The following is a 24,658-nucleotide window of genomic DNA, read 5'->3' on the forward strand; positions in this document are numbered from 1 at the left end:
GGTACTTAGACATAAGTTCAGATACAAGAGAAGAACAACAATTGCACATATAGTTACAGGGCGCGTGACAGTATTATTCTTAGGTGAGGCACAAAAGTGTGTTTTCAGAGCAGTACAGCTCATGTGGATGCTGACAGTCCATTAGGTATCAAAGAATCAATGCCAGCCAGTGTGAAAGGGCTCCATGGTACGATGGTTCGCCCACAAGCTCCACTCTGGCAGGTTTTCCTCTGCATTCATTCACCATAGCCTTCACTGCTGAAGGAAACGGAGAAATACAGAAAACAGCCATCGTCTGACGTTACCTTCCAAGAATAACCTCGTATACTCTCCTCTCTCGCCTTTCATATTTTATTTATCTGCAGCTTTCCTAAAATGCCGTTCCCTTCTACATAGGGGATCTAGTTCTCTCATCTGAAATCAGATTTTTCTACGGTAATATACTGGGACAATTGAAAGCTGCTAGTATGTATATATAAAGTCTTATTTAAAATGTGTCCAGATATCTTGTTGAGCATCATAATGGCCTACAAGCATCTGTAGCACTAAATTGTATGCAGGTTATTTTTTATCCAGAAATACTTAAATAAAACACAACTCCTTTTTTGTCTGCTATGGTTTAACACCAACGTTTCGCATACATGGTTTTAAAACAGCCTCAGACAAACTCTGTTCTCATGTCGGAGGGATGTAAGTCCCCCTGGAAATGTCTGAAGGTGTTTCCAGAAGCAAAGCTAATTCTTAACAAATGTAGTTGTTCTCCAGACCATGCATACACATTGATTGTTTGTTTAACCTTGTGAATTGGTTGGATATTTACGTGAAAAAAACTTGTATATGTTTATTTTAGTATTACTATATTTAGTATATGTTTAGGAAAATATCATGGTTTGTGTTTCAACGGGTACATCTGTTATGGAATTAAGCTCCATGCTTAAAGTAATCTATGTAACGTATGTGCCGTGGTTATTTAAGTCATGCAATATGTGACAAATTAAGTCTGTTACATAAGTTAACTGATGTAAGTTAAGTTTGAGTTTCACATAGGGCAGGACTAGAGTGTTAAAAATCCTGTGTTTGTATGGACTCTGTTTTTTCTATATTTCGTATAGTCGATTTACGCGCTAAGTCAAAAATAAATCAAAGTTGACATTTGCTGTTACACAGGACGCAGCGGTCACCTGATTGAAAGTAATTTGTTTGTTGAAACCATTCATCAAGCCCGACATCGCTCTATGTCAACTGATGTTCTCGTTGTTTCCTGTCATTGATATTAGGTGCACCAGTTGTCGTCGCCTAACAATAAACATAAATATTGGTCGTAATAGGCTGCTAGGACAAATGTTTTTTGGGTGATGACATTCTCTTCTTTCACCTTGTTTTAAAAGATTCATTGTGTGCTCGTACCTAAGACTTCCCTTTTGGGGAAATCAAGGTTATAGTAGAGGTTTGACCAAATAAATAATGCGGTTGTTTTTCCTGCTGAGGACAATCTCACCCATAATTGATAATATATCCTTTTTACCATGGTATCAGATGTCAGTAGTCTGCAGTCCCAACACAACGTCCTAACAATTATGTTTATAAAGTCCTTATTTGTTATGCCATGTGAAAGGGTTTGGTCACATTTCCATAAAATATTTGTCATGTCTTCTGTTTCAAGTTACATTTAATTTTTAACAAAGACTACAATATATTCCTAACCTAGACCTAAAGAGCCTTAATATTTACACATCAAATTATGTAAGCATTTGGGCTGGGCAAGTTAACACGTTATTATCGCGTTAACGCATTAATTCATTCACACTGCTGCAGGCCTCACATGAACGGAAACAGAGAAGAAGTGGCAAGGACAGAAACATGGAGGAAGGTACTAAATTCTTACATGGACATTTTACATCTCTTCCAGACGGCGGAGTTGATAGAACTAGAATTATTGTAACCATTGCAAAGTTTAATTTAATTATCTCTGGACTCTGAGGGTAACTTGTTCTTCTATAACGATCTAGATACAACGTTAATTCCCTGGCAGTGGCAAATAGATTTGGTTTTATATTTTATTTGATTACATTCATTATATTTTAAGTTGAGATTTACAAGAAGTATTTTAACTGTTACTGTGTAAAGGGAATACTGCTGTTAAAAAGTACCTTATTTGTTTGAAGTGCAAACCAAATGTTATTGCACTTTTGTTCCTATCGCAGTACTTTTTGAATTAATTATTGAATTTTGCGCATTAGACTGCTATTAATCGCGATTAAACATTTTAATCATTGCCTGGCACTATAGTAAGCATGCTATCAAATTTTGCATTTTGGCAAATAATAACTAACCTCATGGAAAACCAAATCCTGGGGGGGTAATGTTTCCTTCCAATTAGTTTTCGTTTTGCATATGCGTTGTATATAATATAAAACGTCTAAGACACAGGATTAGCAGTTCACATCGGGGAGCTTCCTGTCGCTGTAAAACAATAACAAGAAACCGATATGGGCTCTGGCAGTGTTTCAAGTCTCGTTCATGGAAAATAATGTGAACAGACTTGAATGTTTACAGAAAATGAAAGCAATACGATCATTTTTAAGTCAATAAAATAATTTCTAATTTACATTATGAATCATTTTTTGGTTTATTCAGTATGTGGAAGTGTAATATAGGCAGGTTAATGTGCCCAACCGGGTGTTCTTTTTTCATTAATGACCGCCTCTAGCACATGATCCCTTACTGTACGTAGTCACCTGATTGAGTCTCTTGTATATTAAAACTGTCTCTAATGTTACATCGGCTGACAGTGCCAGAAGACTCTGATTTATTTCCCAGTTCCAATGAAAACGTAATGAAAATGCTGCTTGCAAACACTTCAAACTGTTTCATTTGAAATTGGGCTAACATAATAATTGTTAACGGTTGATTGTGTAGCGTTGATTTCGGTGAAGAGAAGAAAATGGTTGTTGGTTATGAGGATGTTTTGCAGAAGCAAGAGTTATTATGGAAGTGAGTAAACCATTAAAGCTTGTCATTCAATAGAAAGGTAAGTTGTGTGTGTGTGTGTGTGTGTGTGTGTGTGTGTGTGTGTGTGTGTGTGTGTGTGTGTGTGTGTGTGTGTGTGTGTGTGTGTGTGTGTGTGTGTGTGTGTGTGTGTGTGTGTGTGTGTGTGTGAGAGAGTGAGAGAGTGTGTGTGTGTGTGAGAGAGCGTGCTCTTACAGTGATGAGGGATGGAGAGAAAAAAGATGAGAGGCTGGAGAGACAAAATGGGAAAAAAAGATGGCTGCACACACACACACACACACACACACACACACACACACACACACACACACACACACACACACACACACACACACACACACACACACACACACGCATGCACATGCATGCACATGCACGCGCACAGTGCGTCCTCTTTCAGCAGCCTGACAATGAAGAAAGGGATGATTTCCGTCTGGGAAAAAAACTCTGTGTGGCTGCTCACTGGAGGATTTAATAGAAGGGGAGGAGGACGAGGAAGGGAGGGGGAGAGGAGGAGGACATGAGGACAAGAAGAACAGAAAGGGAAGGCTGACGGAGAAAAGAAAAGGTAATAAAGCAGAGGAAAGAGGGGAGAAAAGAAAGAAAGGGGGGAAATGAATGGAAAAGACAAGAGGAGGACAGGAGAAGAGGCCAGGGAGAGGAAAAGGAGAAGATGATAAAAACATATAGGAGAGAAATTATGAAAGCACGAAATGTGACGTCAAGAAGGTGGAGAGGGAGGAGGAGGAATGAGCAAAGGAGAAGAGATGAAAAGAAGAATAAGGAAGGAAATGAAACCCAGATAGAAAGCATAAGGTTGACTGTTGGATAAGGCAAGGGAGGAAATAACAAAGAGGAGGAAGAGGATATTAAGAAGAGGAAGGAAGAAAGGGGGGAGAGGAAGAGCATACAATGAGGGAAAGAGAGGGATGATTAATGAGGATGGGAGGGGAGGAAATGAGGAGAGTGGATTATAAAGGCAGAATGGAGATAGGGGAGACAGGAAGAAGAAAGAAGTGGAAAAGTGAGGAAGAAGGGATGGAAGAAAAGGGAAGAAGAGGAAAGGACAACATGAAAGAAAAGAGGATGAGGGACAAAAACAAAGGTTCATTTAGAAGAAAGAGAATGAGAAAAGGAAATGGGAAGATAGAGTAAGACATGCAGAGGTGAATAATGGGGAAGAGAAGGCAGAAAAGAGGAGAAGGATGCAGTAGAGATGGAAGATGGTAAATCGAGGAGAGAATAAGAATGAATAGGAGGAAGGGATAGAGATTTTCTCCTCACACAAATCGTCAAAACTCTGTTTTACACTCTATTATCAGTTAGATGAGGGGGCGGACGAAGGATGGATGGATGAATACAAATATGGATAGATCATTCGATTTAATAAACATTATTAGCATTTTCCAACACATACAAAATGATTTTCTCTAAGGCGGGAAAAATGTGATTTAGTTTTTCTTCACAGCATAAAAAATAAAGATAAAAAAGTGTCTTTGTTTAATTATGGATTTTTGAGGCAGAATTAATGGAAAACTCAGCTGGCTCCCCTGGTACTCCACCCCCCCCCCCCCCCCCCCTTCTGCTGATTAATTTGGGTAAATCCAGCTCTGTATCTGCAGTTAGTGGTTCAACCTCAGAGCTCCACCGAGTCCAAGGAAACTTTGAAGTGAAATATTTAAAGATTGTTCTGCTGCTGTTTTCCTCTGCCTCTCACCACCAAAGTGGGTGAATTCAATTTAAACACATCTTTTACAAGGATCTATTGAGTATTGTTTAAACAAATATTTTTTTTAGTTGAACCTACACTACTAACAGTGGTAGATTGGTCACTCAAAGTTTTTGGCACTTTTTAAAGCAGCTACCTTATTTCCTCTAATGAGAAGGTGCTTCAGACAGGGGCAGTTTTTTATATTTTCATGTATTATTCATATGTTTTAGAGACCATGGAAATAATGAAAACTTAGACGACTAGTCTTAAGGTAACCCATTCAGAAAAACAATCAAAAGTGAGCACAATTTAATCTTAACTTCAAACATTGTTTAGGTGAATAAGAGCCATTTTAAATTGTCATTTACATTTTTCATCAACCAAATCATTGAAATGCCTTCTTTTGTTGATTCATATTATAGCACTTGAAGGCGCTAGATTTAGTTTTGTAGCATAATTTAATACTAGTGATAACCAGCTAACTAGCTATAAGCTAGTTTCAGTGTGCTATTGGCCAATCCAGTCGATCAAGAGAGAACCAAACTGACTGCTTAGCCCAGTCGCTATACTTTTTTTTGTTGACGGGCGGAGGCTGGGAGAGCGCTTTGAGGTGGATGTGTGTCAGGAGCAGTTGATGAGTTCAAGTGAATCTGGAACTTCAAGGTTGTGTCTCAAAAGCATGAAAAACTCATCAACATTTGTCTATGACTTAAATGATATCTCGGCCGTATGATTGGGCTATGGAAACGTTATGTACTATTGCTTACCTAATTGTTCTACACATAGATATTGAAACCAATCAAGCATTGTTATATTAGGGTTTATACTGCATATTATGAAGCAATGGTTAACCTTGCCTTAAATGATGCTATTTGATCGCAGAGATTAGGCTAGATCAATGAAATTAAGCTACAGCTACTGTAGAAGGCTAATACTTGAGGGGATTATGTGTGGAATTCAGGGAGATGATAAAAACTAAGTATGCAGTAATGCTTTACTTGAGAAAAGGTTATAAAGACGAAATGGTTGGTAAAATCATTTAGAACAAATACCGTAAAATCAAGAAAACAATCAAACATTATAATCAGACGATGACATGCTAATTGTCACTTGGAAGTCACACTAATGTCTGATTGCATCTGTTGGTAATAAGCTTATCGAGATAATAGATATGCATCATTATTGTGTAATCTTGAGACAAACAAATTCTTCTTAGGATATTGATATAAATATATTTCAACTGAAAAAACTAAAGCTAGATTTCTTTATGGATTCCAATATTAGTTTGTCAAAGATAATGACTCGATAATGACATGAAACCTTGACCGTTTGTCCTTTTGAGATTAATTTACAATTTTGTATCTTGAGAAAAATGTTCCTTGATCTTGTAGAGTGCCTTTTATATGTGTCTGATTTTTGCAAGGGAGAGTTGAAAGGACAAAATCCACTAAAACATTTATTTTTTGGTGGAATATAGTACATCTGTTCAGTTGTTTGCTTGGTGAATCTGCTGCTGTCTGCGAGGAAAGTTGGGGGAGGATTTGATCTAAGACAAAGTGAGGAAGAAAGATTCTGTGTTTGTGCACAGCCTCAGGGTCCATGCATATTTTAGAGTGAGTGCTTTTTAAGCAGTAATGCTTGAGTTTCTCACATTTTTGTTTAGTTTTTTCATATCGGTCTTTGTTACTCAGCCACAAACACTAAAGGGCTCGCAAAACAATAAATTGAAGACTCAGGGAATAGAAAAATCCAAGAACTAAAATCGATGATAACAGAAGCTTGAGGTGAGAAAGACTTTGAAAAAGAAGTGAAAGACTGTAATATGAGCTCTTTCTGATCGATTCTGCAAGCTTTCAGTCACTACTTGCTAACTGATGGGGAAATATATTTTTTACGATTAAAGGAAACGATAGTTACGTCTGTAACTATGGTTCTATGAGTCCCGGATGACCGCCAGAGGCGGTGCTTTAGCACTGGATATGTCCATCGCGCGTATGCGCAGCTCATGTACAAATAACAACAAAGTCACCTGTGACCCACGTGACACCGGCTATATCTGCCGGTGTCGTCAGAGGATCTGTTCCCAGAATCTTATCGCACACAAGAATTCTGAGTGACAGGATACTCTGGCGGTCACCCGGGACTCGTAGTTACAGACGTAACTATTGTTCTATTTTGTCCCTACTGTCCGCCAGAGGCGGTGCTATAGCACTGGATGACTTATACCAACCATGCCATGAATAATCCAAGCCCTTACTCACTACTGGGAGCAGCGGAGCTTGGCAAAAGGACCACGCCCAAAGGATGGGGAGTGGCGACATTAACCCGATAAAACCTGGAGAATGTGCCAGAAGATGCCCACGACGCCGCGTCGCAGATAGTCTCCAGGGGCACCCCTCTCAGGGCAGCCCAAGATGTTGAGATGCTCCTTGTAGAGTGGCATCTCAGCCCTGATGGCAGGGGGCGACCACTGGCCCCATAGGCATGTGAGATGGTATCGACAACCCAGTGGGGCAGCCGCTGTTTAGAGGGCCCAACCTCTTTTAATGCCGCCATGGCAAACGAAGAGCTGCTCCGACTGCCGTATACAGGCAGTAGCATCGATATACGACCTTAGGGCACCCACAGGGCACAGCGACTCCAACGTGCCGTTCTCTTGAATGTCAAAACATGCCAGCTGGACAGGCTGATTGAAGTGAGTTTGTGGAAGCACCTTGGGCAGGAATGCCACATTTGCCCAAAGAGCAACACCTGAGAGTCCCACCTCGGGCATGTATCGCTTACGGAGAGGGCATGCAACTCCCCTGAGGCTATGGCAAGCAGAAATGCAGCCTTCGTGGACAGCCACTTAAGCCAGGGGCTTGAAGGGAGGAGATGATAGGGCATCCGGCAGTAGGGGCAGGTCCCAAGCCGGAGCCCTCGGGGTGCTAGGGGGATGCTGCCGTAAAGCCCCTCTCAGAAAGAGGGACACCGACCTGCCCAAACATGTCGGGCAGAAATAGCAGCCACATAAACTCTCAGAGTGGAGTGAGAACGTCCACTATCTAGAAGGGACTGCTGTCTGGGCAACAGTGTACATGTTGTCCCAAGGAACAAGCACATGCTTGTCCCCCAGGTAGAAAGTGCGTGAGTGCAAGCTGCACAGCCCGAAGCTCTAGCACGTTGACATGGCGTGCACCCTCCTGGGCAGATCACTGACCCTGAACAGACCTGCCCTGCCGCACTGCACCCCACCCTGAGAGACATGCACCTACGGTGACAGTCTCCCGGCGGGATGGGATGGGCACGCCCATCAAAAGATAGGCCCTGTCCCTCCAGCGTGACAGAGAGTGGAGGCAACGCTGCAACACCCTGACTTTCCTGTGCCTGTGCCACTTTGCGTCCAAGTGAAGGTTGTTCAGCCACTTCTGCATGGGGCGCAACAACAGCAGGCCTAAGGGCACAACGACTGAGGCAGCCGTCAGTCTGCCCAAGGGCCGGAGGAACTGAATATAAGGCACCATCTTGCCCGACCTGAAGATGTGAAGAAGGTGCGAAATGTCGTCCGCGCGACGAGGTGTCAGGTAGGCCCTCATGGCGACCGAGTCTAGGACCATCCCCAAGTAAGTGACCTGTTGGGAAGGGTCGAGGCAACTCTTCCCGGTGCTCACTGTTAGGCCCAACCGGACTACGTGAGATAAGAGGCGCACCGTATCCTGGGCCACTTGAGACCGGGATGGAGCGCAGACCAGCTAGTCGTCTAAATACGGTAGGACCTTCACGCCCTGTGCCTGCAGGGGTACGAGAGCTGCCACCACGACCCTGGTGAACACCCTTGGAGAGAGGGAGAGACCAAAGGGAAGCACCACAAACTGATAGTGTCAGCCCTGAAAGGCAAACCTCAAGAACTTCCAGTGGTAAGATGCAACCGACACGTGGAAGTAGGCATCCCTCAAGTCCTTGGTTGGGAACCACTCCCCCTGTGCATGTGCTGTGGTAAGCATATGGAATGGCAGCACCTTCAGGAATCTGTTCATTCCTCTGGTGTCCAAGATCAGGCAAAATCTGCCGACTTTCTTGCTCACGAGAAAGTACGCCGAGTAGAGCCCCCTGGGCTGAGCAGAGGGTCTACTGGCTCGATTGCGCCCTTTGCAAAGAGGACGGAAAGCTCTTGGGCCAGAGCTAAGGCCTCTGCCAGATCGCTGACAACTGTCATTTTGACCCGGCCGAAGGCTACCCAGCTATACATTTTTGGTTCTAAAAACATTCTGAGAATGTTACCATTCACTGTTCTAGGAATGTTTTCAGTGGGAAGTTTTCTTTTGGTTCCCAGAATGTCCTTATGAAAGGTAGGATAACGTTCTCTAAAAACATTCTTAAAATGTTTGGTGATAACTTTAAGGTGTTTTTGATAACCTTCTTAAGATGTTTTTGATAACATTGTTCGAACATTATTCCCTACTATTCTTTTTGGTTCCCAAAATGTTCTTCTGAAAGTTATGATAACGTTCTCTAAAAACGGCCAGACTGAAGTTGTGACGTTTTGTCACATGTACTGAAGGGGACTCAGAATCAGACTCGGAATCAGCTGGTGAAAGTAACATTTGTTTATTAGAAAAGGGGAGCTGGGAGTGGAGGTTGGTTATGGCGGCAGTGGAAAACAGTTGTTCCAGGGTGGGTAGAGAGGCCTGGCTGGTCTTGGGAGTGTGGAAGGCCTTGGATTCATCGTGGGAGAGACATACAAAAAAAATGAGTGTGAGGCAAAAGCAGGCAAAGTTGTAAAAGAATATGCTGACAAAAAGCTAGAGCGGCACGCAACAATCCGGCAGGGAATGAGTGCAGGCTGCAGGCTTTCATAGTGTGGCTGATGAGCAGGTTGCAGGTGTGGTTGATTGGAGATTGCTCCCAGCCGTGTAGAGCAGACCAGCAGGCAGGGGGGGGGGGGGGGAGAGAGACACGTGTAGAAACAAACACATACAAACACTAACAGGGGTTTCAGGGACGGGCAGTGACAGTCAGTCCGTTCTTCTATATCTCTGTCGGTCTCAAATCTAAAGGGTGCAATAACAATTTTTATCCAATATGCATAAACAGCGGACACTGTTTATACGCAGCCCTCACTAACCACACACGGCCAGATAGCTTATCCAACAGTTAGAACCTACATACGAGACACAACCTTTATAGTCAGAAAAAAAAGTGTGATTATTTTCTGATATTTTACGCATATGATATTATGAATACTGTGGGCCTAAATACCTTAGTGTGATTATAAGTGCATGTGAGTGAATATTGGCATGCAAATTCGTTTTTATACTTCCTATTCATTGTCTCAATCCGTTTATATACTCTTAAGAAAGTTATGTTTTAGAGAACGTTATCCTACCTTTCAGAAGAACATTCTGGGAACCAAAATAAAACGTCCCGCTGAAAACGTTTTAAGAACAGTAGGGCATAATGTTCTAACAATGTTATCAAAAACATCTTAAGAAGGTTATCAATCACATCTTAAGAAGGTTGTCACCAAACGTTTCAAGAATGTTTTTAAAGAACGTTATCCTACCTTTCAGATGAACATTCTGGGAACAAAAATAAAACGTCTCGCTGAAAACATTCCTAGAACAATGAATGGTAACATTCTCAGAATGTTTTGAGAACCAAAAATGTCTAGCTGGGAACTCAAACATGCCACCGCAAACATGCGTTCGTTTTTTTCAAAAGGAACATATGGTTACATCAGATTTTTTAAAACATCCTTTTCAAACAAATGCAACAAGTTTGTTTTTTAAAGAGCTCTAGAAATAAATCTGACGTTGACCATGACCGAGTTAATTTGCCATCACAGGAACGTTTTAGAAAAAAACAATAACCTCCTGAAAACATCATCCGAATGTTGCTTTGAAAATGTTCTTCATTTGTTATCATGTAACATTGAGGGAACATTTTATAAAGAACATATTTAATGTGTTACTCCAACAACGTCCAAAACACTTCCTTAGAATGTTGCAGGCAAAACGTTCCACCTTTGTTAACATATTGCATTAAAGGAACATTTTATAAAACACTTTCTGTCATCCCAGGCTTCAATAACACCTTGAAAACATTTTCAGAATGTTTCTTGGAGAATGTTCTTCATTTGTTATCATGTAACATTGAGGGAATGTTTTGTAAAGAATATCTTTAATATGTTACCCGACAACGTCCAAAACACATCCTTAGAATGTTGCAGGAAAAACGTTCCACCTTTGTTAACATATCACATTAAAGGAGCATTTGGCGGCTGCTGCCAGACGCTCCACCTCTGCGACTCTAGCCACTCTGAGCGCCCGAGGCATGAAGCTACAGTTCATGCAGGTACTTTGCGTGAGACCCTCCCTCAAATGCTCAAGGCCAAGGCAGAGGGGGGCAGCGGTAATGGCCGCCCTCGGGCTCAAGAGAAGCCATACAGGCGCTACATGGATGAGCCATTCTGTAGGTAGCCAGATGCAGCGTAGCCGGGAACGGGTGCGAGAACACAGCCTTCACCAGCTACCTGCTGAACGGAAAGCGTAGAGTAATGCTCCAACTCGCCGAAAACAAAGAGGGATGTAACTACACCCACGTTATCAGCAGAGGGAGCGGGAGCGAGAGCACTGCCTTCACCTAGTTGGATTAAATAAAGAAGTTTAACAGTGCAGTTTAGCCAGGTGGCTAGTGCTAAGAATCAAGCACACGTCTACCAGGAGCGGGGGCGAGAACACTGCCTTCACTGGTTGAGTTAATAACGAATGCTAGATGCAGCGTAACCGGGAACGGGTGTGAGAACATAGCCTTCACCAGCTACCTGCTGAACGGAAAGAGTAGAGCAATGCTCCTACTCGCCGAACACAGATAGGGATCATGTGAATGTCCTACACCCACATTACCAGCAGCGGGAGCGAGAGCACTGCCTTCACCTAGCTCAGCCGAACACGCAAGATGTTAGCCAAGCGGCTGCTGCTAAAAATCAAAGCAATGCTCTACCGGGAGCGGGAGCGAGCGCACTGCCTCCAGCAGCTTAGTTAAATAATGAAACTTAACAGTACATGCAAGGCGTTAGCCAAGCGGCTGCTGCTAACAATCAAGCGAGACCAAGTCAAAACACAAATGTTAAGACCAGATAATTAGCTTCTAAAGAAGAGAACAGCACACATAGAACCGTAGTTACAAACGTAACCGTGGCCAGTGCTTAAAAGTGTCGGCCAAACGGCTGCACACTAGATAATATAATACAGGGAGGGATGAAACCCCCTTTAATGGCCACACATGCAGAGCACACAGCACACACAGTGAAGATGTTCTCTGCATCTAACCCATCCTAGTGCTAGGAGTCTTGTACTAGGAGTAGTAAATACAACGATATAGTTAGGCTGAGCCGCGCTACTGCTAACTAAATTGAACGAGAGACGCAGCTAAAGCTGGAAACTCAAAAATGCTAATGATAGCTTGGCACAACGCCACGGTCAGAAAAGGTACAAAAGAGCACAACAAGGGCACCTCCTGGGAGAGGGGGCATACAATATCGAACAAGTACATCTTCCATTGACGTGTCCGACGGACAAGTGACGTTTTTCGCCCATATTTATTGACAAATGATTGATAAATTCAGCTTACAAAAAACAGGACTCATTCGCAAATTGACCGCTTTACGTTTTCTTTGTCATGAGTAATTATAGGGTTGGGTAACGGTTCCAACATTTGGATTACATCGGTATCGTTTAGAAATGTTAGTTTCGGTTCTGCTTGTCGATTCCTAAGGAAATGCATCTCGCCGCTTTCTGTACTGTTAGACGGGGGCGGGGCGGCACGTGGAGCACAGTGGCAGGGTTGGGAAGCAAAACTCGGTTCCGAGTAACAACAAATAACAATTGTCCGGTACCGGGATTCATAAGGGTTGTGAGGACAGGAGGCAGCCCCCCTGTCTGTGTCCTCGCGCTGTCCTCACATCCCCGGACCCCCATTCGGAGGAGCACAGGGATGTCAGTATTGTTTATGAAGCAGGGTATAGAAAGTACATTATTGAAATGAAAATACTATTTATTTACTTTTATAAACAGTGAGTAGCTGGGCAGCTGCAGCATGTGTATTGCAGGAGATGTGTTGGACACAGACTGTGTGGTTGGACTCTGTCTCACAGGCAGGTTGCAGTGTAAAATCATAGGATACTGGGCCAATTGTACATTCTCAATCTGCACCACTTAGGCACGCGCAGGCACTCCCGCATTTCAGTTCTTCGGTTGGAAACAAGAGACACTGGCTGCCATTTTCTCCTTGATAAGTTCTACGTGGTGAGTTAAATCAAGTCAAACTACAGAAACAATTGATGCTGTATGTACAATGACTACCGAGAATATATGCGTTTACAACTTTGTTTCTAGAAGTGAACAGCAAATGTGTCGAGGTGATAAGCTGAATTAGCTAACTGTCTATGTTAGCTAACTAACTTCGCTAACGATAGCTAGCTGATGTTAATGTCTCCAACTGTATAAATGACAACTTAACAACGATTAAAATTGTAGCTCAAAGCAAGTAAAACAAAGCTTTACATTTCGTTTTTACTATATAAGATTTAGTTTGAGGCTGGAGCTAAGTTTTTTCCTTTGCCATTGCCATGCTTCAACATGAAAGCAGTACAGCTGCAGAAAACGTGTCCCAACAACACGTGCGTGTTTCAACATGCATGGGTTAAGTTGTCTGTGACCGGGATAAAGCTTTATTGTACTGTCCTTTTGTCTGAATGTTGAAATTTAAAATGTTGTGTCAAATTGTCTTTCATCTTTTAGTAAAATGCTGGTCCAGGTGAAGTACTGTGCACAGCAGAAATACGTAAAATTGGATCAGGTTGGTGGACGGTTTGACTTTCTGCTATTCTACGAATAAGGTATTTCATTTTACTTTAGCTTTGCTTAGGTACAAAGTTAAATAACTTATATATATTATGATAAATAGTAGCCTATATTCTTTTAAAAAACCTAAAAACGTCCCGATATGTTTTACTCTGATTTATTTAACGTTACATGCCTTTTGCCAAATTTCATGAATGAGGATTCATTTGCTAAACTTTTTTTTTTTAAATGCAATGTGTAACAAGCACAAGATACATGTGCAACTTTAAATCAATTTTTAAACTTGAACTGAAATGTAATTTAAAAGGTAAATTAATGTGAACAGTCATTCACTGTGAGCAAGAAACAGTGCTGACTTCAAAAGCACATTGAGTTTTATTTTTATCTTATTTCCAGTCATTGAGAGATTTTGCGTTCCTCCTGATGCAAAAGTGATATACAAGGCAAGGCAAGGCAAGTTTATTTATATAGCACCTTTCAACACAAGGCAATTCAAAGTGCTTTACAAAAAATTAAAGACATTAAGAAAATGGCATTTAAAATCAGTCATTAAAAATAAAAGATAATAAAATAAACATTAAAAGAAAAAATACATGGATAAAAGTTACAGTGCAGTTTAAGATGTTAATAGTTCAATTAAAAGCAGCGACGAAAAAAAGTCTTCAGCCTGGATTTAAAAGTAGTAAGAGTTGCAGCGGACCTGCAGGTTTCTGGGAGTTTGTTCCAGATATTTGGAGCATAACAACTGAACGCTGCTTCTCCATGTTTAGCTCTGACTCTGGGGACAGAAAGCTGACCCGTCCCTGAAGACCTGAGAGATCTGGATGGTTCATAATTTAGCAGGAGGTCAGAAATGTATTTTGGGCCTAAACCATTCAAAGCTTTATAAACCAGCAGCAGTATTTTGAAATCTATTCTTTGACATACAGGAAGCCAGTGTAAAGACTTCAGAACAGGAGTGATGTGATCCACTTTCTTAGTGTTAGTGAGGACTCGAGCAGCGGCGTTCTGAATTAGCTGCAGCTTTCTAATAGATTTTTTAGTGAGACCTGTGAAGACACCATTACAGTAGTCAAGTCTACTGAAGATAAAAGCATGGACAAGTTTTTCGAAATCCTGCTGTGACATCAGTCTTTTAATCCTAGATATATTCTTTAGGTGATAGTAGGCTGATTTAGTAACTGTTTTAATGTGACTGTTGAAACTCAGGTCAGAGTCCATGACTACACCTAGATTTCTGGCTTTGTCTGTTGTTTTGAGCATTGCAGACTGAAGCTCAGCGCTAACTTTTAAACGTTCTGCCTTGGCTCCAAAAACCATTACCTCAGTTTTATCTTTGTTTAATTGGAGAAAGTTCTGACACATCCAGTCATTGATTTGTTCAATGCACCTACTCAGTGTTTGAATTGGAGCATAGTCTCCTGGTGAAATGGTTACGTAAATGTGTGTGTCATCCGCATAGCTATGGTAACTTATTTTGTTGTTTTTCATTATCTGAGCCAGTGGTAGCATGTAGATGTTAAAGAGAAGAGGCCCCAAGATGGAGCCTTGAGGTACCCCACATGTCATATTTGTCAACTCAGATGTGTATTTACCTATAGAAACAAAGTTTTTTCTGTCCTTTAAGTAGGATTCAAACCAATTTAGAACTGTTGCAGAAAGTTCCACCCAGTTTTCTAATCGGTCGAGTAATATGTTGTGGTCAACAGTGTTAAACGCAGCACTGAGATATAATAATACTAACACTGAAGTTCTGCCACTGTCTGTGTTTAAGTGGATGTCATGGAAGACCTTTACAAGAGCAGTCTCAGTGCTGTGGTTTGGACGAAAGCCTGACTGGAACATATTGAAACAGTTTTTTAAATGCAAGAAATTACTCAACTGTTGAAAAACAACTTTTTCAATGATTTTACCTAGAAATGGCAGGTTTGATATGGGCCTGTAATTGTTCATTACTGAAGCGTCTAGATTATTCATTTTTAAGAGCGGTTTAATGACTGCAGTTCTCAGGGCCTGTGGAAAAATACCTGAGTGAAGAGATTTGTTTACTATATGAAGTAGATCTGAGGCCATGCAACAAAAAACATCTTTGAAAAATCCTGTTGGAAAAATATCAAGGCTGCAGGAGGAGGATTTCAGAAGTTGAATAATGTCCTCTAGGTTTTTATCATTAATCTGATGGAATTGTGTCATGGTGTTTGAATTGATATTAGGTGGACATAGGGACAACACATTTGCTGTACCTGATGCAGAGACACTGACTGCTTGTCTGATTTTCTGAATTTTGTCAGTGAAGAAGGAGGCAAAATCATTGCACGCCCTGGTGGATAGAAATTCAGAGGCTACTGACACTGGGGGGTTAGTTAGTCTGTCGACGGTAGCAAACAAGGCACGTGCGTTGTTTTTGTTTTTGGTAATGATGTCAGAGAAGAAAGACTGTTGTGCGTTTTTCAATTCCAAATTATAAAGGCCAAGTCTCTCTTTATAGATTTCAAAGTGAACCTGGAGATTTGTTTTTCGCCACCTACGTTCAGCTTTTCGACACTCTCTTTTTTCTGCTCTCACGGTCATGGCCTTTCTCCATGGAGATATTTTCTTCCCAGTCACTTCCTTTACCTTAGTTGGAGCAATGGCATCTATAACATTTTTAATTTTTGAATTAAAATGATCTACTAGCTCATTTACTGAGATGTTAGCAGGGGCAAGTGTGGAGTAAACATTTCCCTAATATTTTCTGTTAAATATCGCTTTGTGGTTACCTCTTTTTGAACATTTTTGTGAACAGAAATAGAGCTCTCAAAGAAAACACAGGAATGGTCAGAGAGTGCAACATCATTCACCACAACCTTAGAGATTTTCAGACCCTTTGAGATAATTAAGTCCAGAGTGTGCCCCTTATTGTGCGTGCGCTCCGTCACATGCTGAGTCAGTCCATAGTTATCAAGAACACAAAACAGTTCTTTAGCCCCTCTGTCCTGGGGGTTGTCAACATGGATGTTAAAATCACCAACAATGACTAGACGGTCAAAGTCAATACACACTATAGACAGCAGTTCAGTAAAGTCATCAAAAAAGCTTGCACAGTATTTGGGTGGTCTATAGATATTTAGGAACAGAGCTCGAGTGGAGCATTTCAGCTGAAGGGCCACATATTTAAAAGAAGCAAAGTTCCCATAAGATGTCTTCCTGCATTGAAGGGAATCATTGTACAAAATAGCAACTCCACCTCCCTTCTCTACCTGCATTCTTTCCCTGACTCATAAAACTCAAGTTGGGAGGTGTTGATTCGATAAGAACAGCTTCACTGTTATTTTGTTCAATCCAAGTTTCCGTTAAAAACATAAAATCGAGATTGTGCTCAGTGATAAAATGATTGATTAAAAATGTTTTACCTGCCAAAGACCTGACATTTAATTAAGCTATTTTAAGTTTGTTGGATACACTATCAGTAAGATTTTTTGTGACAAGCTGTGGCTGACATGGAATCACTGCTAAATTTGATAAACTCACACAAACGTTGGAGCACTTCCTCTCTCTAAGCTGTTTCACCGCACTTAATCTATTACCTATCAACACAGATATCGGCAAAGCTACAGGCAGGCAGGGCCCCGGCATGTCCTGGAAAGAGTTGAGAGTGCCATACGCCCTGGAGCCTGGACCCAGCACATAAGAGATTGTTGCGTTTTGTACACACACATCCTTATCAGGCTTCGGAGACTGCAGATGCTTTCTTGAAGGGAGGGGAGGTGGTTGACGTAGGCACGGTGATGGAAACGGGGGTGATGGTGCGTCTCTGCTTTTGTGATTTTGGTGGGCGTTGTTGAAGGGCGGGGGTAAAGGACATGCCAGGGGGCGGAGGTGGCTGACATAGGCACGGTGATGAAGACGAGGCTGATGGTGCTCGTCTCTGCGGTGATTTTGGTGGGCGTTGTTGAGGAGCGGGGGTAAAGGACATGCTGCCAACCCTGCGTATAGCCTTAGTTTGGTCTTTGAACTCCAGGAAGGAATCAGTGCCAACCCTCTGTATATCCTTCGTGTGTTCAGCGATCTCCAGGAGGGTGGGCGAGGGTGAAAGGATGAACGGAGAGTAGAGAGAGCTGTGGGGTGAAGGAAGAGTATCCTCAGAGGTTATAGGGGGGGTGAAGGGCGGTGGAGACTCCTCCATTTGTCTCTCATAATCAAGACATTCCTCAGGCGGGTGCAGTGATAGATTTTCAAGGTTTTCTGAGCGATGTGTTGTGTCTTTCTGTTGTTTTGATTCCTCTTGTTGCTTGTCCTTGGCAGAGGGAACAGATTGATGACGTAGGCAGTTGAATACGTTAGAGATAAACAATTTCACTTCTGACTTGTTCAGGCAAACTCCATTTGCCTTAAAAAGATGTCTGCTGTCCCAGAAAAAGTTAAAGTTGTCAATAAAATTGAGAGAATGGTCAGTACAGGCAGTTGAAAGCCAGGTGTTCAGTGCAAACAATCTGCTGAATCTCTCCACTCCTCTTCTGACTGGCGGTAGAGGGCCACTGATGAACACCTCTGCATTTAGAGAGCTGACAGTTTCCAACAAACATTTAAAGTCTTTTTTCAGCACTTCTGACTGTTGTTTCACAACATCATTTGTTCCAATATGCAGTACCACATTCTTCACAGTCGGATGTACAGCCCCAATATGCAGGATCTTCTCAGCCAAGTCAGAGACCATATCCTTTGGAAAACTTTGTTGTTGTTCTTACGACACAGACTTTTTACATCTCTTACAGCAGAGTCACACACAATCAGAGTTTCAGGCCCAGTCGTTAGCTTTCCCTCTTGCCTTTTACTTTTGGAGTAGCTATTGGTCCTTACCCTACTGTGTGAGGAGGACAGGTTATCCAGGTCATCAGAAAGAGATCTCCAGTTCTCGGTCAGCGGAGCGTATCTGTTCTGGATTGGCACACTCTGTGGTTTAGGAGGATTGTTTGTAGTTCTCCCTGTAGCAGCTGTCCACGGCTGTTTCCTAGTAGGAACAGGGGTTGATGAGGCGCTCTTACTGGGTGATAACAATGCAGGCCAGCCGGTCGCATCACAGATTTCAGAGCGCTGGGCTCTGCCTGTTGTTCGTCCTCCCAAATCCCATGGAAATGATTTACTCTTAGGCCTTAGACCCAGAGAGTTTGAGGGAGGACTACCACTTGTAGATTTATTACCCGGTACACAGCCCTCCTGTTCCTTGGAATCCTTGTAGTTGCTAACTAGCTTTGAGTTAGCATACCTTTGTCCATTCTTTTGCAACACTGGTAAAGTGGTGTCATTCCAACCTAGTCCATTCACTTCCACGTTAACTTCCAACCGTTGCATTTTTATTTTCAACACGGCCATCTTCTGTAGAAGTTTGTGGAAGTCATCTGTAGAGAACGGAGGCATTTTGCTGCTAACCAGTGTTGGGTGTAACGCGTTACAAAAGTAACGGAGTTACAGTAATATATTACTTGTTGCTGTAACGAAGTAATGTAATGCATTACTAATGAAATGTGGGTAATATATTACCCGTTACAATGCTCAGTAACGCAGTTACAACACATTTTAACCCGAAATTAAATGGTGTTTTGTTTTTTAAGAATGTACTAACATAGCGAGACATTCCGACACCGGACAAATTGTGCGGGTAGATTAGTAAACCTGGTGTTTACCCTTCAGGCTTCGCGTCGAGATCTTCGGGGAAGTTGAACGTTATGCAACCATTCAAAAAAGAGAACGTAGCGAAAAATACAAACAACAAATTGTGTCAGGTGCGCGTGACCTGCTCCGCTGCGCATGCATCATTTCCAAAGTGCTTCCACAGCAGTGACACACATCTGATCTGTGGATAATCATTTATACGAAAATGGTTAAAGCAACCATCACTAAACGCCAGCAACACTGCATCTACTGCAGACAGTAGCAACAGGTCAGATGCGGACATCACGTTACCCTCCGTTGTGGACACTAGCTTACTCCCGCCTGACTCACCAGCCCCGGAGCAGCAGTCTTCGTCGCCCGAAACTACGCCGCCCCTCTGCGGCCCGCAGGTGCCAGGTATATCTAAACAACTACCCGCCTGTACAGTGGGGTAAGGCGGTCATTTTGCAGCTTGTGGTATAAAAATAGACAATGGCTAGAATATTCATGTGAAAATAGTACCATATTCTGACATGCCTGTAGAAATGTTGGGTCAAACATAATGCATACAATAGCCATACTTGTCAACCCTCCCGATTTTCGCGGGAGACTCCCGATTTCATTGCCCTCTCCCGGTTTCCTCCCGGGGTCATATTTCTCCCGCATTTCTCCCGATTTCTGACAAAATCTGATTTAAACACGACTGTTTCCACTCCGACTTTAATACAGCTACACCATTGTTTGGTTTCCATGGTAACACGTCTCTTTAGTAGCGCGCGCAACTCAAAGTCTGAGAGGGTGAGGCAGATATTCACAGAAAACAGAACAAGAATCAACAACTACTCTACTCTCTGCTCACTCCTTTCCTGTAAAATACAGGTCCAACCCACACATATGCTCCATCAAGGATGGTGCTACAGGCCGCAAGGCAGTGCACTTACAACTACAATAAGCATGTTAATGTTAATCTAACAGCTCCGGCGATCCACTAGCACCGCCCCCCCCTCCCCTCCAATTTTGCATTTTGAAATGCTCCCGATTTCTGAGGTCTAAAGGTTGGCAAGTATGACAATAGCACAGATGCCTTCACCACGAATGGCTACAAAAATATCTCATATCCCAAGCTTATTATCAACGAGCTGATGTTGCAGCTGAAATGTTCTCCAGGTCACAAAGTCAACCTCACATAATGATGTGATACCAGTTTTCAAGCAAAGTAAATATTCTCTTCCCATCGTATATGATGGGACCAAGGTGATGATGTAGTAGGCTACATGGTTTTAATAATACTTTTGCCTTTCAATGTTTGCCATTTCAAACCATGAGCATGGTTTAAATAATATTTGCCTTGATTTACAATATGTTAACCTTCATTATAGTCCTTGACAGCGGTCTGTACTGCTGTATTAACAACATGTCACATGTTAAGAATTTACAATCAGAATCGAGTATTCAACGAAGCCCTGTAATACAATTTGTTAGTAGCCTTAAGGGCCTACACAGTTGTTATGCTACCACATCGCCCTTCACTGGATGCATAATGAGCTGCACTAAACTACATTTTAGCATTTAAAATACCTAGCTATTCTTTTGCGGTTATTTTGGTGAAAGTAACTAAAAAGTAACTAAAGTAGTGTAACTCATTACATTTCAGAGACAGTAATATTGTAATGTAACTTATTACTTTCAAAAGAGAGTAATGAGTAATATGTAATATATTACATTTTGGAAGTAACTTGCCCAACACTGCTGCTAACTAGCTAAAGCTAAATAGCATGCAGTACCAGGCTTTAGCTGTTGCTAGGCCACGCTACTGTAAGACTGAGGTCGTCGTAAAAATATTGAAATATGGCTGAAACCCTCCGTCTATTTACGAAGAATAACTGGCCCAGTGATAGGTTAATGTCCAGGAGCTGCTACTCGAAGTTTTCAGAAAAGAAAAATAGAAAAACAGCATAAAAAAGTAAGCAGAGGCAAGAGCAAGCAAGAAAAGCGTCTGCACTGTAAGAAGGCTGCGTCACAAGGGTGCAACAGGGACAGAAGTTGATGAAGAAATATTCAGCGACCTCGTTGGACAAGGCAATGTGCTTCTCATAGTTTTCTCGAATGACGGTACGTCCACACAGCAGCTTTAAAAAAATATTCCAACGCTTCCAACGCTTCTCTGCCCATTGACTTTGAATGGCAGTGACGTCACTTTGCCTCGCTTTTCGCCGAACTGCATTGTGGGGAAGCGAAGCGAAGATTTACAGGATTTACAGGATTTTCAGGATTCAAAGTTGAGCAAGATTCAACTTTTGAAGCTGAGCTGGAAGCGTCAGCCAATCAAATCCCGTTTATGTAAATCTGACAGTACAAGCGCTAGCCATAGTAGCCAATGAAACCACGTGCAAGCTGGGAGAGCCAGACCGCAGTTCATTTCCTCATATTCCAAACGAGAAATTACGGTAGTAAATCACCCGGTTCTTTACGACCAGACCTATTTACCGGGATACACACCGGAGGAACCAGACATGGAGGGAGGTGGCAGAGACAGTGTGTGAAACTGGTAGGTTTTCGCCTGTTTGGGGAGTTTATATATATATATATATATTGCTCGCATAAAATCCCCGGGGTTTTGTGCTTTGTATTCGGGGGGCGGGAGATTCATGTGATTGGTTGTTGGTCGCGTTGCTCGCGAAAAATCCCCAAGCTCTCAGACACGCCCAGCTCCAAGATTTTCAAGATATTTTCAAAGCTGCTGTGTGGACGTACCGTAAGATATAAAGATGGGTACTCTGTAAAGTGTCTTTGAGTTTCAAGAAAAGCGCTCTATCAATAAAATGCATTATTATTATGAAATAACATTATTTTAAAATGTTCTATTCCTTTAGAATTTTCTGAATGCTCCTTGTCCTTTGCTTCTGAGATGTCTGACTCAAGCTTCAGCTCAAGTGCTTCGACTGTAATCCTTGAGGATGTCCAGAGTAAGAGACATAGGGTTGACGATACACGAGAGGCAGTGTCTGCTAAAGAGGTTGAAACACAATTTAATATTAATAATTTCATTTTAGGTTTCAAACCATTTCTTGAAATGGTGTTGGTGGGCTGCTCAATTAATCATATTTTAATCGCAATTACGATTATGGCTTGCAACAATTACGAAAACAACGTAATTGAAATAAAACGATAATTTTTGTATTATTATTATTACTTTTTTTCTTTTTTTAATTGGTTTTTCAGTTGAATTATACTTAAAGTTCAGGGTAATCAACTGTTCAAAACATACTGTTCACATATTGCTTTCTCCAATAAATTGATGTTTTCAAAGTAAATGGATAATCGTTTTTAATAATCGTGACATCAATTATTGACACAAATAATTGAGATTAGGATTTTTGCCATAATCGAGCAGCCCTACCAAACTTCCAAAGGACTGTTGATGTTGAAAGGCAGCTTGATGGGGATGCCTGCCAAGAAGCTATGTCTTCGCTTAGCCATACTTCAGACAATTCCCTGATTTTCCAGAAGATGAGGGGGAGCTTTTAGCACCGTGAGAAGCTTGTGAATGACCCAGGCAGAAGTGCTGATATCCTCTCCACCTTTCCAAGATTCTTGGACACAAAGGGATTGGTAAGTTTGGATTTTTAAATGTTTAGGATAGCTTGACATTTAAAAGTATTTCTTGTGGTAGTAATTTAATATCTGTTTTCGTAAAGGTGGATCAAGACTTCACGCTTCTATTTGATGATGAGACATCCTCCCGGCTGCTTCAAAAATGGGATGTGTTCTTCAAGCCAAACGTCATAACACTGCAACACCAGAGTTGCGTCGCTTGTTGCAGTCAGCTGAAAGTTCCCCTGGAATTGATCTTAATGAGGCCACAAGTGAGTTATATTTGTTTTGCTGTTTTTAAAGCAATTGCTGTAATAGCATTTACAGTTACATTACAATTAGGAAATCAGAGCCTGTTTTTACTAGATATCATTTGCTTAATCTGTGTGTGGGATAAACATAAAAAAGATGGATGACAGCCAAAACTATGTCGTTATGGCTCCCTGTCTCAATCAAAGTTAAAAGTATTAAATGTGAATAGATTTAAGTTCATTCTTGTGACTCTTTGTCCTTAGCCTACGACCAAGAAATGGCCTTCCTGTTGCTGCTCATCCATCTCCTTCCACAACCACCTCGGGGACCAAAGGCTCCACAAATTAGTGCATTTGATGCAGTGGAGAGACTTGTAGTCTTCCATAAGGTAATTATAATAATTTGTGACATGTCATCTTCTCACTTAGTAAAAAGGAGGGTTGTTGAAAATGAAATGGAGTCATTCACATCTTGCGCAAGCCATTGCCAACATTTTTGAATAATCACTTTTCTCTGTGGCTGTGCATTTCTGTGTCTAATTATCTGTTTCCTTATTGCATGTTTCAACCCTAGTCATGCTGCAGTTTGGAGGAGCATCTCCGCAACCAGCAGGGTCGGCAGCCTTACCTCCTCACTGTTGGGCGGCAGAAAAGCAAGATTGACAGCTTCTACATCGCCATGGATAAGCATCTCATCTCGTGCCAGGCAAACCGTCCCCTCGGGGGCATTTGAAGAACCTTTTAAAACACATTTTGTGTTTAATTTGTCCTATGATGCCGCATTAGTTAACTTTGACACATTTCTGCATACAACAGTGTACAACATTGACGTTGGGAAAATGAAGGAGTCACCCAGAGTGAGAGACTTAAGAGCCAAACTGTTTTTCCTTGTACGATGTGAGGGTCTAAGGTCAGAGGGGTGTCGTTTTCTCATACTGATATTCTGCACAAACTGTGCTGTTGTATTTACTGTATAGTGTCCTTACTGTAAGGTAATTATTATACTGTATGTACAGCACTTTGGCTCGACCAAAAATCGTTTTAAAAATGTGCTATAAATAAAACTTGATTTGATTTGAAACTGATTAACCAGCCAGTACAGCTCACGTTTTGCGACTAAAAAGCTGAAACAATGCTAGCCTGTTTCAAGTGTCAGAAACAATATCCTAGCAGTCAGCAGTTGATTTCACATTTAAGAGAACATGGTTACTATCCCGGACCCAAGTTTAAATTGTTCTGTTTTCAACAAGGCTGCAGGCTTCAATTTCTAACATATGCAGGTTTTAGGAAGCACCGAAACAGTGTTCATAGGAATATTCAACACATTTCTCAAACTTCAACTGCTGCGTGTTCCTCGAGTGAGCCAGTTGCAAGTTCCTCAAGTCAGCCAGTTGCAAGTTATTCAAGTCAGCCAGTTGCAAGTTCATCTTCCAGTGTTGGTTCTGTGAGCAATGATTCAGAACCTACTAATGATCAAACCAATGAAATGTGTGCATCCATAGTGGCCAAATTACAGGGGAGTGGGATTTCCAACAATCCTCAATTGTAAGGGATTTGGAGGAACTAATAAGTCAGCTTCGCTCGCAAGCAAAGGATAAGGTTATTTCTGCTTTACCTGT

The 24,658-nt window shown here is 41.8% G+C and overlaps 2 protein-coding genes across 3 annotated transcripts in view; both read left to right on the forward strand.

The window, feature by feature from the left end:
* Positions 1-24,658, forward strand: part of znf608 (zinc finger protein 608) — a 100,152-nt gene that overhangs the window by 8,739 nt on the left and 66,755 nt on the right. The window lies entirely within an intron of this gene.
* On the forward strand, positions 13,534-24,114 carry LOC307042143 (uncharacterized protein). Of its 2 annotated transcripts, XM_079685874.1 has the most exons (6): positions 13,534-13,558; positions 22,068-22,160; positions 22,702-22,806; positions 22,893-23,060; positions 23,304-23,428; positions 23,614-24,114. In XM_079685874.1, exons 4-6 carry the CDS (start codon positions 22,952-22,954, stop codon positions 23,770-23,772), a joined length of 393 nt encoding a protein of 130 aa, XP_079542000.1. In that variant the 5' UTR covers positions 13,534-13,558; positions 22,068-22,160; positions 22,702-22,806; positions 22,893-22,951; the 3' UTR covers positions 23,773-24,114. The 2 variants fall into 2 exon arrangements, with proteins under 2 accessions (XP_079542000.1, XP_079541999.1); XM_079685873.1 differs by lacking the exon at positions 13,534-13,558 and having other exon boundaries at positions 21,157-22,806.

Source organism: Notothenia rossii, assembly GCF_949606895.1.
Source record: "Notothenia rossii genome assembly, chromosome: 6".
In the NCBI taxonomy this organism is placed as follows: Eukaryota; Metazoa; Chordata; class Actinopteri; order Perciformes; family Nototheniidae; genus Notothenia; species Notothenia rossii.